General features: G+C 41.2%; 1 protein-coding gene across 1 annotated transcript; it reads left to right on the top strand.

The window, feature by feature from the left end:
- The first annotated feature begins 2,253 nt into the window (after positions 1-2,253).
- On the top strand, positions 2,254-15,199 carry PTGES3 (prostaglandin E synthase 3). The gene is made up of 8 exons (XM_063427130.1): positions 2,254-2,447; positions 4,516-4,629; positions 10,867-10,936; positions 11,718-11,816; positions 11,962-12,051; positions 12,138-12,200; positions 12,743-12,767; positions 12,860-15,199. Coding segments are annotated over exons 1-8 (483 nt in total). The 5' UTR covers positions 2,254-2,445; the 3' UTR covers positions 12,880-15,199.
- Positions 15,200-15,933: the final 734 nt, after the last annotated feature.

Here is a 15,933-nt window from a genome sequence, read left to right as displayed (position 1 = left end):
ATTTAGCTGAGAGTATTGCTGGTAGTCTTAATGTAACCAACTGCTATGTGTGTGGAGGTACTAACATGGGAGACCAATGGCCTTGGGAAGCAAAGGAGGTAATGTCCGGTTCTGAGGCAGTTGAACAATTAATATCTACACAAGCCGATTATCAGATGAGTGTTAGAGGTAAATCTGAGTGGAGATTAAAAACCTCCATCATAGGTTATGTTTGCATAGCAAGGAAAGGAATGATGTTTAATACTTCTGTAGGAGAACTAACTTGTCTAGGGCAAAAAGCTTATGATGATGATACAAAGAATACAACTTGGTGGTCGGCTTCAAATGTCTCAGAACCACCCAACCCGTTTGCAAGATATGCCAATTTAAAGGACGTATGGTTTGACCTATCTATCACATCTAGTTGGAAAGCCCCAGCAAATTTGTACTGGATCTGTGGTAAGAAGGCCTATTCGGAGTTGCCACAGGACTGGGAAGGGGCATGTGTGTTGGGTATGCTCAAACCATCCTTCTTCTTGTTACCTATTGAAACAGGTGAGACTTTGGGAGTTAAAGTGTATGATGTGAATCATAGGAAGAAAAGGGGACCCATAGAGATAGGCACCTGGGAAGATGATGAATGGCCTCCCCAGCGTATTATAGACTATTATGGGCCAGCCACTTGGGCAGAGGATGGTACTTTCGGGTATAGGACCCCAATATATATGCTCAACCGTATTATAAGGTTACAGGCGGTGGTTGAGATAATTACTAATGAGACCTCACAAGCGCTCAATCTTCTAGCGAAGCATAATACCAGGATGAGGACAGCAGTTTACCAAAATAGATTAGCCTTGGATTACCTATTGGCAGTAGAGGGAGGTGTATGTGGGAAGTTTAACCTGAGCAATTGCTGTCTTCAAATAGATGACGAAGGGCAAGCAATAGCTGAGCTTACTAGCCATATGGTTAAACTAGCGCATGTGCCTACTCAGGTATGGAAAGGGTATAATCCAAGTAGTTGGTTTGGTAACTGGTATGAGCAGTTTGGAGGGCTTAAGGCATTGGTAGGCGGAGTCATGCTGATTTTAATGTTGTGCCTACTCCTGCCATGTCTTATTCCTTTAGTAGTTAGGTCTGTGCAGAGCCTGATAGAAAATATAGCAGAGAGGAAGGCCATATATAAATATGAGGCTCTAAATCAGGGAGAACCAATGCAGGAAGAGGAGTGTTGAGGGATTCACATCATAGAAAAGTCTGGTCTGGTTCATGGTAACCTGAGGTATATGCAAACCAAGGTTAAGTGATGCCTCCGTAATTGTGAAATATCAGAGGCATCAAAGGGGGGAATGTGGTGGAATCTCGGTAAAAATAAATTTAGTAGGCCGAGATTACCACGTGGCATGTGTACGTGCATATACTGGTGTATCTGTCGGTTGGTTGCACGTGGCAAAGATACGATCAGTAGTGTACGGAGCATGTGCGAGAATACAGGATGTAGTATTCCCCTCCTCCATTGTGCTGGACAAGCCATGCGGTCAAGCAGGAAGTTAGTTCTTGTTCGTTTTGATTGGTTATGAGAATGTGCGGGTGGAGCTTAATATGTCTGGGGCTCAGAACTTGTTGTATTTTGGTGACGTTAGTCCCTCTGAGTCCCGATCGGTGAACCGAATAAAGAATCTCTTCCTTCCTGAAGAAACCTGTGTCCATCTCTCTGTGCTTGGCTTCCGTCAGTTTCTCCGGTATCAATATAAAGCCCTATATCTTTTTTATGTGTTTCCAGGATAGGAACAGTGTACTTTTAAATTCTATTTAAAATACAGTTTTCCTATTCAGAAATAATAATGGTGCAGTGTGCAGGTGCAAGTCCTCTCTGAGCAGTATGGGTGCAAGAGCAAGTCCAATTTATGCAATAATGTGGGTGCTGAAGAAGGTAATGAAAAAAAAAAAAAAAAATTCCAATACATTTTTTATTAAAAAGTTCATATAAGTGTCAATGCAAATATATATATATATATATATATATATATATATATATATATATTATAATTGGCCACCCCCCATGTGTCCCCCCTACATATGAATTCTGGGGACGCCACTGCCTGAGATTCTAAACCAGAGACGTTAACAACTGCCGCAGGTTACTGATTGACTAACGCACGAGACGGTCAGTGACCCCGCCCCCTCCTCCGATCAGGCGCTCGTGGACAAACTGCGCGTTGCCGCGAGACTACGCGCGCGCGCTGCTTCCTCCCCTCAGAATGAGCGCCGTCTCCTCCTCCTCCCCCCTCCAGGTGACGTCACGCAGGCCCGGAGAGAGCGCGAGGCGGAGCAGCAGCCCCAGCAGTAACACGCAGAGCGCGGTGGACACAGCGGGAAGCTCGCGAGGACAGCCCGGAGCCCTACACCTAGCTATATCATATATAGAGAGAGAGCGTGTGTGTTATAGGCAGGCCTCGCAGCAATATGTGAGTACCGAGTCTCTGCGCCGGCAGTCCGCGGGCACGGTTTATAATATACCGGGGAAGGGGCGGGTAGGGTTGCCGGCTGCTATAGGCTCCCAGGCCCGGCTGGCACGGGGCGCCCATGTTACCGGCAGTTAATGGGAGCGGCCCGGGCGGGCCATGCTGGGGGGGGGGTCGGTCCTCAGCCCCTCGTGGCGGCGGTTGCTGCGGGGAGACACGTGCAGGCCCGGCTGGGAGGTGGAGCCGGCTCTCTGCCCACAACTGCCGGCCTTCTCTCCAGAAACTTCTCCCGATCCTAATCCGATTATCGCCTGTCCATTCATTAACATGGAGGCCGGCCTGCATGCTCTCTCCCCCCGTGCAATGCCCCCGGGGTGCACACAATGTCTGCCGGCTGTCACCGCCTCATGCTGGCGGTCAGCATATTAAGGTGCCGCCCGGGATACCGTGCTATCCATGGGATAACGCCCAGCGTGGGGCAGTGATTAGAGGGTTTATTTAACTCCTGTAGGATATCATATATGATAGGGCTGGCCGTGCACTGCTCATCAGCATGGTGGAAGTGACCTGTCCAGGAAACAATGGAGGATTTTCCTACTCTAAATCCCTGATCACCCCGTGTAAAGTATTACCATCACAGCCATAGCATGAGACCCCTCATTTGTATTGTTTTGGTTTAGTAGGTACAAGTAAGAAGTCAATAATTAGAGCAAGCCATTCTTGCATATAAAATTATTTAATTTTTTTTTTTTAAACATTTTATATAGCGGCAACTTAGTCAGCATTTTATTGATATTGTGACACACAGGATCAACGTTATAATTTTTTTTTTAAATGTATTTAATGTTGCGTACCAGGTTGACCATTTGAAGCAACAGTCCAAGCACCATAACCACCAAACCCTTGCAAGTAATGAAATTGTTTAAAGGGATCCTATGGTGCCAGGGAAACAAACCTGTTTTAATGGCACTATAGGTTTAATAGGCCACCCCCCTTCAGCCACTTACCTGAATGCAACGCTGGGTCAGGCTCCACCCACGTTCCTCCCCCACTGTCAGTGTTTTTCAATGCTTTCCTATGGGGATAATCTGACGCTGGAGGTCCTAATGTAGAGCGTGAGGACGTCCAAGTTCATATAACAGACCAAAAAGTCAGTTTGGATTCCGGAAGCGCCCCCAGTGGCTGTCTGGTAGACAGCCACTGAGAGCAGACTTAGAGCTGCAGTGTAAACACTGTAGTTCTCTGGAACTGCAAATTTTACATTGCAGCACTAAGTGCAATAAAGACACAGCACCCAAACCACTTCAATGAACTGAAGTGGTGCAGGTGCCTACTGTGTCCCTTTAAGAATTGTGCCACTCCTCTTCTCTACTCTCCTGCTCAGCGTTAAAGGGACACTACATGCACCCATATTACTTCAGCTCATCGAAGTGGTCTGAGTGCAATGTCACATTTCTACTTAGTCCTACAATGTACATCAATGATTAGCTTGCAGGACTTAGACTACCTCTGGTGGCTCTCAATCAGACAACCATTAGAGGCATTTCCTGCTTGCTAGGTGACTTTTGGTCGCCTGACGCCGGATATCCTCACGTTCTGCATGAGGACACCCAGCGTCAGCCAAGTCTCCATAGGAAAGCGTGTGCATTAGCTCCCTTCTCTCGGGGGAGGCATGACGCTTATGGAGATTACAGCTGACATCCAAAGAGTACATTAAGGGTTTATTACAGGTTTGTATTCCTAGCACTATAATATCCCTTTAAGCCCAGTGGTTCAGGCTTAGCTAGCCCTGCACTGCAGGGCTTAGCTTATGAGAGCTAATTAAACTATTGTTTTTGTTTAACCCTTTTTCTTTCTATTTGTTGGCAAGTCCAGTTGTTGTTGTTTGATATGAGTTAATTTAACCTCTTAAGGACCAAACTTCTGGAATAAAAGGGAATCATGACATGTCACATATGTCATGTGTCCTTAAGGGGTTAAGCAAGTCACTTTAATACTAAGAGAGTTTTGTAATCAATCCATTATAAAACACGTGGTAGAAAATGTTTAATATTCATGAAATATTTTACAGGCAGCCAGCATCTGCAAAGTGGTACGACAGGAGGGAGTATGTCTTTATTGAATTCTGTGTTGAGGACAGCAAAGAAGTCAAAGTAGACTTTGAAAAAAATAAATTAACTTTCAGGTAAGTTTTCAGTTAATGTGCCAATGCAATGCTTTTAACCCCTGGCTTCAGATCTGAAATTGGGTCACTGTTCTGTTTTAGTGGGTCGCCATCACCAAATGTTTGAGGACAGCTTTTCATAATAATCTTAGCTATACATTTAAGACTGCACCTGATTTTCTGGCAGGGATTCTTTGTCCCTCCTCCCAAGTTCCTATACCTTTGCTGTGAATTGTATAAAAAACAAGGAAATGGAGGATCAAAAAATAATTACATAAACAAAACCTGCAAAGTGACAGTGCTGATTTAATGGGATACTAGTCAAAATAACAATTTTATCTTTAAATTGGTTATAGTGCCTGGATTCCCCAGACATTCTTCCTTTACTCTGTGTTAAACCATTTTAGAGAATCTGGAGCTGTAACTAAGGCAGACATTACTCTTCCTTGTAGTCAAACCCTATACCATTAGTTGGAGCTTTGCTAGGCCAAAAGCAGTCAGCTGACACTCTCAACCAATTATAGCTACCCATTGCTTCTCAGGCTAATACATCCTTCCTAGCCAAGGCAACACAGAAGGAATGGACTGCTGGGGACTCTTTTAGCATCAAAACTAAAAAAAACTGTTTAATGCTGAATAAAATTATGGCACCAGGGGATTACAGACTCTATATAACCTGTTCAATGAGATGAAGCGTATTCGGTGCCTACAGTGTCTCTTTAACCCCTTAAGGACCAAACTTCTAGAATAAAAGGGAATCATGACATGTCACACATGTCATTTGTCCTTAAGGGGTTAAATAAGTCGCTGTGGTGGTTCTTATAGGAACAGAACCCTTGTGCCGTTTCCTGCTAAGGGGGCAGACCTTTTTTACCATGGTTTGCCACTTACCTCGGTTTCATCAGAAGCAGAGCCTGAAAGAAAAACTTCATGCTCTTGTTCCAGACGTGCTAATGAAACCTACCACTTCCAGTTAGCTTCAATATTTTCGTATCTGCCCTAATAAAACACTTGCACCATGAACACTACTTCAAAACACTGATGTGGTCATGTTGCCTGGAGTAACCCTTTAACCCATTCACGATTGTTGACTGTTCAGGACCGACATCGGAAAAATCCCCTTGAGGACCGGTGACGGCACCATCATAACGGTGTTATGTACTTACCCAATCGCTGTCACTCCCAGTGTGGGGAGACTGCCTGACATCCCAGGCAGTCTCCCCTAGGCGAATTAGGACTCCGTGGCTATGTGAGCGCTCAACAGAGCGGTCACATGGCCACAATAGGGGTGTCCAAGTATCTGCCTGCAGAGGGACTGTCTGTGCTGTCATGTGTAAAATGAAAAATGTTACTAAAAAAAAAGAGGGGGGAAAAAATATATATGTATATTGAGTGTATTTTTATATACATATATTAATATAAAAATAAACTTATAATTACATTACACACACACATATATATATATATATATATATATATATATATATATATAATATATTATAAAATACAAATAAGTAAATTAAAAAAACGTAAAAATGATGATAAAATTATGACATTTTCCACACCCCCGCACCACAGTACAACCCCAAACACACACACGATTGACCTACGAAACCAAGCCCCGATCACTCACCCCCTCCCCACAGGACAATAGACCTCAGCAACGGTCAGACGCATTGATCCGACACTATACACGAACGGAAAAACGCTCAATAAGCTAAGACAGATATGGTACGTAACCGAAGATGACCAGACTCAAAACCTCCTGGCACCAACACCAGGCAGGGTTTCAGCAAAGTCTCCTGAGTAAAACAGTACCCCCATGTACAGGTTTTATAGTGGTTTTGAACGTTACAGGGTCAAATATTTTTACATTGAGCATTGCCAGGTTGGTTATGTTGCCTTTTTTGAGAGGGTATGGTAGCCCAGGAATGAGAATTACCCCCATGATGGCATACCATTTGCAAAAGAAGATAACCCAAGGTATTGCAAATGGGGTGACTAAGAGCTACTAAAAAAAAAGACTGGACATAGTACCCCATATTGAATACCCTGGGCTGTCTACTTTAAAATAAAAAAAATGTACACGTGCGGTGTGATTCAGAGATTTATGACGGATAACAGCGTTACATAGCTGAAAAGAGACTTGCGTCCATGAAGTTCAGCCTTCCTCCCATATGTTGTTGCTGTTGATCCAAAAGAAGGCAAAAAAACCTAGTCTCAATGTCAATATTGATACATTTTAAAAATATGTATTTTGAAACCACAATTTCCTATTTGTACTTATAGCCCTATAACTTGCAAAAAAAAAAAAAAAGCACGTCAACACTGGGTGTTTTTAAACTCAGGACAAAACTTTGGATCTATCTAGCAGTTTTTTTCATTAGTTTTCTTAGGCAAGTAAAAGATTTTTCAAGCAAAAGTCAAAAAACATCTTTTTTTTTTTTTAATTCACCATATTTTTTTTTTTTTTTTTTAAAGTAAATTATGACATGATACAAATAATGGTATGTAAATAAAGCCCTTTTTGTCCTGAAAAAAAAATTATATAACTTGTATGGAAACAGTAAATATGAGAGAGGAAAATTACAGCTAAACACAACAAAAATGTTAAAACAGCCCTGGTCCTTAATGTACAACATGGCCAAAACAGTCCGGTCCTGAAGGGGTTAAATGTGTGTGTTCACTAAACAGCATGTTGTGGTTACTGTAGAATCCACATGGGAAAAACTGGGGCCAAAATAGCAAGTTTGAATAAACTTGGTCGTCAAATAACTAGTGCTGTATTCTTTTGGATTAAACCCTCTGAAGGTGATGCTATATGTTAATGCAGGTAGTAGCACTGTAGAATTTTATGTGTCTAAGGTGTTTAGAAAAAGGGGGAAAAAACACCTTAGACTCTATGGTGTTTTTTTCTTTTTCTAAACACCTTAGGCACACCCAGGTAATCCCCAAATCCTGGACTGGTAGGGGGTCCTGAGGACTGGGTTTAGAACCCCTGGTTTAAAGGAACACTATAGCGTTAGGAATACAAATATGTATTCCTAGCGTTGTAGAACCCTAGTCATCGTTGAGGTGACTAGGGCCCTGTTCCGCGTTGAATAAAGGGTTAATTAACCATTTCTCTGCTTACCTTAATCCAGCGCCGGGCTCCATCGGCACTGGTGACGGCTGAGTGCAGCTGAATGTGCATGCGCGGCCAGAGGCGAGTGCGCATTCAAACCCACTCATAGGAAAGCGTTAGTCAATGCTTTCTTATGGGGATCTTTTTTGACACTGGACTCCAAGGGTGTCCATTGTCAAATAAGTGGGATTTACTCTGTGTAAATCGGGGAGGCGGCCTTTAGTGGCTGGATTAACCCTGCAGTGTAAACATAGCAGTTTCAAACTGCTATGTTTTCAGCTGCAGGGTTAAAACTAGGGGCTGAAGTGGTCCTTTAAGCAAGAAAATATGCATTTCAGCAGTTTGTCATTGATTTGTTAACCAGCATTGATTGCAGTGAATTGTCATACTTTTTCCCTTTCCCTACAATTCATTCCACTTAGCAGCTGGGCACACGTTTTAAAAGGACACTATAGTCACCAAAACCACCTTAGCTTAATAAAGCAGTTTTGGTGTATAGATCATGTTTCTGAAGTCTCACTGCAGAATTCGCTTCCATTTAGGAAGTAAATCGCTTTTTTTCTGTCCATGCAGCACTAGTCACATTTTCACTGGCTGTGACTCAAACGGACTGCATAAAAAGGTTTCCTTTTCGGGGGCGGAGCTTGACAGCCAAGCTGAGTGGTCGCACCTCAGCAGAGCTCCTGTCTAAATAGCCTGAAAAACGAGCAAAATCACTGCAAAACCTGCAAATTCAATGCCTTTACACCCCAGACACTGGGGCTTAATATCCAGACAATGCATAACCAAGCCTGGGACCACAAAATGCGACCGATTCCAGGGGATGGACCTGAGGCCTACTCAGGAAGCATGGGGGAGACGGCCGATCCCTCAGCCGACTGCAGCCTGTAACAATGGAGGTCTCCCCGGAACACTCTCCCCCCCACCCCCCCTCCCAGTGAGGGAAATCCCGGCAACCAGAGCATGTGGATCAGGACGGAGAAACCAAGCTCAGCCACCTTGCACCGCCGACTCACGAGATGGCGGAGACCATGTGGATCTCGGCATCCAAGCCCAGATTGCCTCCACTGTTGGAGCGGCTAAACCGCCTATTCAGCGATTTCTTTAATTTATTTTTTGGGCCAAACTCACCAGCCGCAGAGACACCCGGACACAAGTCCCACCGGCATTAGCCACAAAGGACATTACACAGCAGCCTGCAGCTCCGGTGCGGAACCCGAGAAAGATCGAGACAGCAGGGAGTGAGAGGCGGAAGAAACGCCGAAAGCCCCAGCGCCCGACTCTTAGACCGCTGGTGAGTTGCCCAAAGCCTCAAAGGAGAAGATCTCCAGGGCTGCCCCATCACCACCCCTCTCACCCGCAAAAAGTCCTCTCTAAGAACTGGCCTAGCACACTCAGGCAGGTTCTGTCTCAGAACAGCAACCCTCCGGGTCTAAAGGCACACAGGACTCCCAAACACTCACCACTCCAAGCCACCAGGAAACCTAGAGGCAGCACGGAGCCAACTCACTGCCCAACGAACGGTAGTGTTCGGTCCACTTGCTCCCCCAAGAGGCGGCAAAACATATGGCTGTGACATACCCCTGGCAGGTGTTGGCTGACCGGGACATTTGACAACACAGATGAGTCATTCACCCTATGCCTCATAAAGTCCCTACCTGCTACTAAGGACATTTTCTTGTTCCCGTGAGAAATATAGTGTTACTCCCATGCTCATATGCTATGCTCTGCAACTCACACGCTAACCCACTGCAATTCTCTTGTAAGCCTATCGACTAACACTAGTATAAACATGTGCCAAACTTTTTACAAAGCACAACCTCTACACACTCTATAGGGCTATGTATAATAATGTTCAGCCTGCATAACACTCCATAGCCTCAATAGACTTGGCATGCTCCTACATTCCTGTATTAACCCATAAAACTGTGCAAAGTTAATAGGACACATAACTGTCTCTATGTCTAAGTCTTTAATTTGCTATCACTACTAAGCTTACAATATTATCTTTACATAACTACTTAAAAAAAAAAAAAAAAAAAAAAAGTGCAATGTCATTAATGCCATGTCATTAAGACTGTATGCAAACTTGACTGTACCAGCTATTGTGGCAGTACAAATTCGCCTGTTACCCTTATGCACGAACAAAAATAAAGAATAAAAAAAAAAAGTTTCATTTTCAATTACATGTAACTTACTTTAAAGGTTTTTAGCTTCTGCTCTGTAAATTGTACTTTAATTACATAAAGGAGACTCCTGCAAAGTCTAGCAAGTGCAGAAGAAAAAAATCTAAATTTAAACAGTTTGCAATAAAGTTAGTGTAAACATTAGATTACTTTTCAGGTGTTTAAGAAGGCACTTGCAGGGAGGTGTGACTAGGGCTGCATAAACAATGTAATTTACCTTGACTAAAGGCGGCAATTTCAGCTGTAAGATTGCAGGGGCACGATATATACACTGAAACTAGTTCATTAAGCTAAAGTTGCTTTGGTAAATATAGTGTACCTTGAACATCTGCAAATTGCTCGGTTATTTATTTTTGTTCTTATTTAGGTTCCAATAGTGATATATTGATGTATGTCTTATTGAAAATATCATGAAATGTCTGTGTCCTTGGGGGAATGAACAAAATAAAGAATTGAGAAAGAAAAAGCCGTTGGTTTCCATTGTGGTTACTACACTTAAAGCTATGAGTCAAGTATCTTATGACCAAGCAAATTGTCAGATCTTTGTAGTAATTTGTCCCAGTGGGGTTATGCGTAACATTAAGTTGAAGAGGAATACTAATCAATAACATTGCTACTTCTGTATAGCCCCATAATGATGAGGCCGCCAGATTTACTTCACGCAGATGTTTGTAAATTAATGTAGAAAAAAATACAGAAGACAAACTAGTCCCTACTTTATGTCTTATAGAGAAATACATCCAAAATTAAAGAAAATAACAGATTCTCAAAGAGGAAACAATAGGAGAAAGGTACATTTGAGGTGACAGACACTTTGAATGTATTGTTTTGTTTGTGTTAGGCTCATTAAATATCAGTCAAGAGGAAACGTTGATTGCCTGATGTGGGATGTTTGTGTCTAGATAAACGTTTGGTGTACATTTCAATTTGCCTTTTCTTATTTTGCAGTTGTCTTGGAGGAGCAGATAGTCTTAAACATTTAAATGAAGTTGAGCTTTTTCGGTCCATTGACCCAAATGTAAGTGGTTCTACTTTCTTTAGAGGATGGTTTTTGTTTTCCATATCCATCCAATCTGCTATTTAGACATACTGCTTGGCAAGTTGTTGTTGTCTTTTTTTGTTGGGGGGGTTATGATGCAAAACAAATGTATTTTAATGTATTTGATCTGTTTTGGTTTTAGTAAGCTTTTATCAAAATCTATAGGTTTTGTGTGTGCTGCACTTAAAGGGTCACACTAAGCACCATTACACCTTTGCGTAATTGGAAGATTGGTATTGCACAGAGCAGTCTTAGCCAGCTCTCTTTGAGTTGTTTAAAACTGAAGAAATGTCTCTATCACTGCAGCTCCAAGACTGTCCCATAATTGTGCAGCCTGCAGGAAAACCTATGGATTGTAATTTTGACCTGGGAGCAGAGTGCCCAGTCCAAGTTGTGCAGACTGTCCCTCACTCATAGCCTGGACTAAGTTTTATGTCCTCCCTGCAGAGTTGCAGACCAAGGCTCTATGCCTCTTTTGCTCCCAGAAGAAAGAGCCATGCTGCAAACTGTTGAGAGCCGCTCAGTTTAGTGAACTGGCTACAAAAGTACAAATCTATTGCAGCTGTTAAAAAAACAAACAAAAAAAAAACCACTATCAGCAGAGGGTGGGTTCCTCAGGCAAACCCATCAAGCGGTGCATTAAGGGAAACTTTTATGGTGCTTTAACTTGGGGGTTTGCATTTTGTTTTTAAATGCATCATCCTTATTTAAATAAAACATAACTTTATAAATTGCTGTCAACCGCTCTTTCTCTTCGCAGGAGTCTAAACATAAAAGAACAGACAGATCTGTGTTATGTTGTTTACGAAAAGCAGAATCTGGTCAGTCATGGCCAAGGATGACGAAAGAAAAAGCAAAGGTATTTTCAGTGTATCATATGTAAAATGTTTTACTATAGTTTTGTTGCTTGGGGTTCCTGACCTTGGCATAGATGCATGTTAAGCATGGTTTTCTGCAAAAATAACAAAGTAATTTTTAATGCATTGAATACAAATTTCTTTCAGCTTAACTGGCTCAGTGTGGATTTTAACAATTGGAAAGATTGGGAGGATGACTCTGATGAAGATATGTCAAATTTTGATCGGTTCTCAGAGGTAAATTACAAACCGTGTTCTAATTTACAGCATGTTTCTAAATGTCTTATTGTCTGTACTTTAATATTAATTTTTTTCCCTTGTAGATGATGAATAACATGGGAGGAGATGAAGATGTAGACTTACCAGAAGTAGATGGTGCAGATGATGTAAGTTGAACAGTTTGCCTCTTATGTTCCTTGCATCAACTGAGAATAGAACGCTATAAAGGAGTTTGTGACCACTTGTACCTTTACAGAGAAAATTCCTGCCTGTTACCTTTTTTGGGGGGGGGGGGGGGGGGGGTTCTAGTGTTGGATAGGTCTGGACTGGTACATTGGGGATGTTGTATAAAAGTGTGCTGTTTAGAAAAGCAGTCTAAAGCATACTTATCCATAGCATATTCAAAAAAAAATGAAACCAAGCCCTCTTACCCTAAAGATCAACTTAAAGTAGTCTCTGTTTAGTTATAGAGTTTTCTGTTCTACTGTTGTACTGTGTATTTTACTTTGCTGTATTTTACTGAGAATATATTCTGCATTTAGAGAGCAATACGCCTTTCCTACTTGTTCTCAATGAGATCCTATGGTCCAGTTTGTATGAGGCAGAGTAATTAAGCCCCTTACTGGTTCAGTGTCTGTTCCGTGCTTATGTTTGCAGAACAGTCCTTCCTTGTTTTTCTGAATATTTTTTTTTTTTCAAATTACTTTAGGACTCACCTGACAGTGATGATGAAAGTAAGTAATGCAACATGTTAACTGTCACATAAAATGCAGTTTAGAAATGCACCTGACCTGAATCCATTTTTTTCTTTTTTTGTTTCTTTCAGAAATGCCTGATCTTGAGTAAGAAGCAGACACCATTTTTGGGGAAGGGAGGGGGGGTGGATGGGTAGAAAAATATTTCCTCTTGCTCTGCAACAAATGCCGATACCCAAGTTGTAAATACAGTTACTGAAATACTTCCAGTCAGTTTTTTTTTTTTTTTTTTTGTCTTTTGTCTATTTTCACCAATTGGCATTCACCAAAGGTAGAGATTGCTCATACTGGACATTTGATCAAATTTCCCACCGCAGTACTTCTAATATGTTTAGTAAACTTGAAAGGGAAGTAATACTATAAATTAACTAGCCATTAATGCCTGAATCAGACTGCAAATCTAAATTTTTCTAAATGAGTAATATTAAACAGTTTGTAGAATCAAACATCCTGCTTTCTTCGCAAAATACAGTTGAGTTAATTTAATGGAATTGGTTTATGGTTAACTTGATATAAAAGCACTCAATCGGATATCAATACTGCTGCATAAGCATAGGTTTACGTTATATCAGTGTAGACATTGCTATTACGTGATCTACATTTTATAAAGTCTGCTAGACTATACAAGTGACAGCTCTCCAGCTTTATGCTGCTATTGTAATGTATTTTGATTTTGCCACTCTAGGTGACATACTGTTGCAATTAACACCTTCTGAAACAGTTAAGCATCAGTATATATCTAGTGTCGCTTTTAATTGTGACATCATGTTTTTTTTCACATCTGTGAATGCTGATGTCTCATGGTTGTATGTGATGAGTTTTTTTTTTGTTTTGTTTTTGTTTTCTGCCTAGCGTACTATATTAGTTTGTGAATTAAATGCTAAAGGTATACAATCTTGGAACAAGTATTAATGATTTTTGCACCCTCATTCCTTTCACCCCCCACTGATTAAAGCCACACCAGAGTAAACGTTATGTTACTTCACATAAGAAAGGACAGAAAATAAAACCCTGAAATTAGTATAACTAATACTACCTACCCTTTTATCTGGCAGGCTTTGTAACTATCCTCAATAAAATAGGGGAGTGAATATAAACACTGCTGTGCTTTAACCTGGTAAATTTAAGTATGGAAACAGTTTAATATAATGAGTCCAAATAGCAACTAAAAAAAGAAATCCAGTTACATTTATGGGATCCCTCCATTAAATCTGCCCATGCAAACAAGTAAATGATAGGTAGAAGAGAGTGGGCAGAATTATTTATACTAATTGGCTGCCACTGCTTGATAAGGAAATACAATTTTAAAATGGCTCTAGTGCTTTTATTACTCGTGCAGCTCAAAATAGTTCCAGTGGAGTAAACTCTGGACTTACTCCAATGTGGTGGTTATGGCTTATTGCTCTTTAAAGTGCCCTAGCACTTTATCTGTGTATGAAGTGCCTCATTTACTAGCCATGTGACATCAACATTCACTTTTACACTCAGTGTTACTTAAGAGATTTGACTGCATTATATCAAGAGAATACATTAACCAAAAAAAGTCTTAGTTTTATTTAAATGTAAGCAATGTTTTGATGCAGACCAAAATCATCGACCTATCTTAAAAACCTAATTTATGTGGTTTCAAATCTGCCTTTAATGATTTCAAAACTGTATGGCTTCTGAATTTGGCTTAAGGGCACACTCCCAGAACCATAACTACTATGGCTTATTGTAGGGTTATGGTACTTGGAGCTATGGGTGTAGCCTCTATATGCTTGGAAGGGAGAGTGCTGTGGGTTGTTATGTTTTGTGTGTGTGTTTTTTGGGGAAAAAACTGAGAATTCCCTGAACTCAAAAGTTCACCCATTTATGAAAATAACAAGGCAGTGTTGTGCCCTTGTTACTTGTATAGGTTAGCCGGAATTGGCCAGCTCAGATACGTTTTAGCCTTCTCAATGCTACCTAGTTTACACCGGTTATGGTGCTGGTAAAATTAACAGTGATGCAGAATGACTGAATCCTTAGTTACTAGTACACATATTTTCAAACTGAGGAAGTGAAACCATCATGGCTGATAGAGTGGGTTTTGAGTGCAAGGAATCCTTCATCATTAACAGGATGGGGCTGGGAGTGTCACTTTGAGGTTCAATCTGTTTACATCTTGTGTTAAGAGCAGAAATTTACATTTTGTGCAGATTTAATTTATTATGCACATTGCAGACTTATTGGTTGTGTTTTTCTATGAAACTTCTCAAGCCGCCCAATGAAAATACCTAAACACTTGTTCTAGTTTGACCCTTTGGGATCTCTACCTTTTTGCAGTGTATGGCCACCTGTACATTGTCCTCTCATCAGTCTGTACATTTAGACCAAATTGTATTTGCACTGTCAGTATATATTAAAAATGGAAAGAGTAACAATGTTAATACACTATTCTGTTTTGTGGTTTTTTGTTTTTGTTTTTTTGGGGGATGAGAACTTTTGAAAGTTGTGGGATTATAATTTTTTTTTGTCTACGTTATTTCTAATAAACTGTTAAGAGACCTCATGGTTTTTGTTCAATGTGTTGAAGATGTTTTATGGATTTTGTGTAAAGTTAAGATAAAAAGAAATGATAAAATCAGGTTTTTATATTTTCTAAAATATGTATACAAAAGAATAATGTAAATCAAGTTTTGTGTCGCTGGCTGAGCCTATTAGCAGACTCCTCTCCAATTAGTGGCAGCATTTTGCTTTTCCTTAATCTGAAAATTCAGAAGCTGGGTAGGGAGCGGAGATCACTGGCACTGGTAAGAGTACATCTGGAGGTTTCCTGGCACCATAACGTAATTTATATAGTTGTTTTGGTGCCTGGAGTGTCCCTTTAACTCAATGTAATGTGCCATGTTGTGTGCTGGCTGGGATGTAAAGACTCCGACTAGTCAGATTTTATATCAAACTGCTCCTGCATCTTACTGGAGGCAGATACAACTTCCATAGATCTCATTAAAGGGAAACTCCAGTGCCCGGAAAACAATCAGTTTTCCTGGCACTGGAGGGTCCCTATCCCACCCACCCCCCAATCCCCGGTTACTGAAGGGGTAAAAACCCCTTCAGTCACTTACCTCAGGCAGCGACATGTCCCACGTCGCTGCCTGCTCCTCCCCCACCGCTCCTCCTA

This window comes from Pelobates fuscus, chromosome 1 (genome assembly GCF_036172605.1).
Source record: "Pelobates fuscus isolate aPelFus1 chromosome 1, aPelFus1.pri, whole genome shotgun sequence".
Lineage (NCBI taxonomy): Eukaryota > Metazoa > Chordata > Amphibia > Anura > Pelobatidae > Pelobates > Pelobates fuscus.
Note: the sequence above shows the minus strand (reverse complement) of the source record. Positions and strands in the feature narration are given on the sequence as shown.

Excerpts from the sequence above, each read along its gene's own strand:
- PTGES3 (XM_063427130.1), top strand. Across the intron at positions 11,817-11,961 it reads TGACGAAAGAAAAAGCAAAG|CTTAACTGGCTCAGTGTGGA; the intron begins GTATTTTCAGTG and ends AATTTCTTTCAG. Across the intron at positions 12,201-12,742 it reads AAGTAGATGGTGCAGATGAT|GACTCACCTGACAGTGATGA; the intron begins GTAAGTTGAACA and ends AAATTACTTTAG.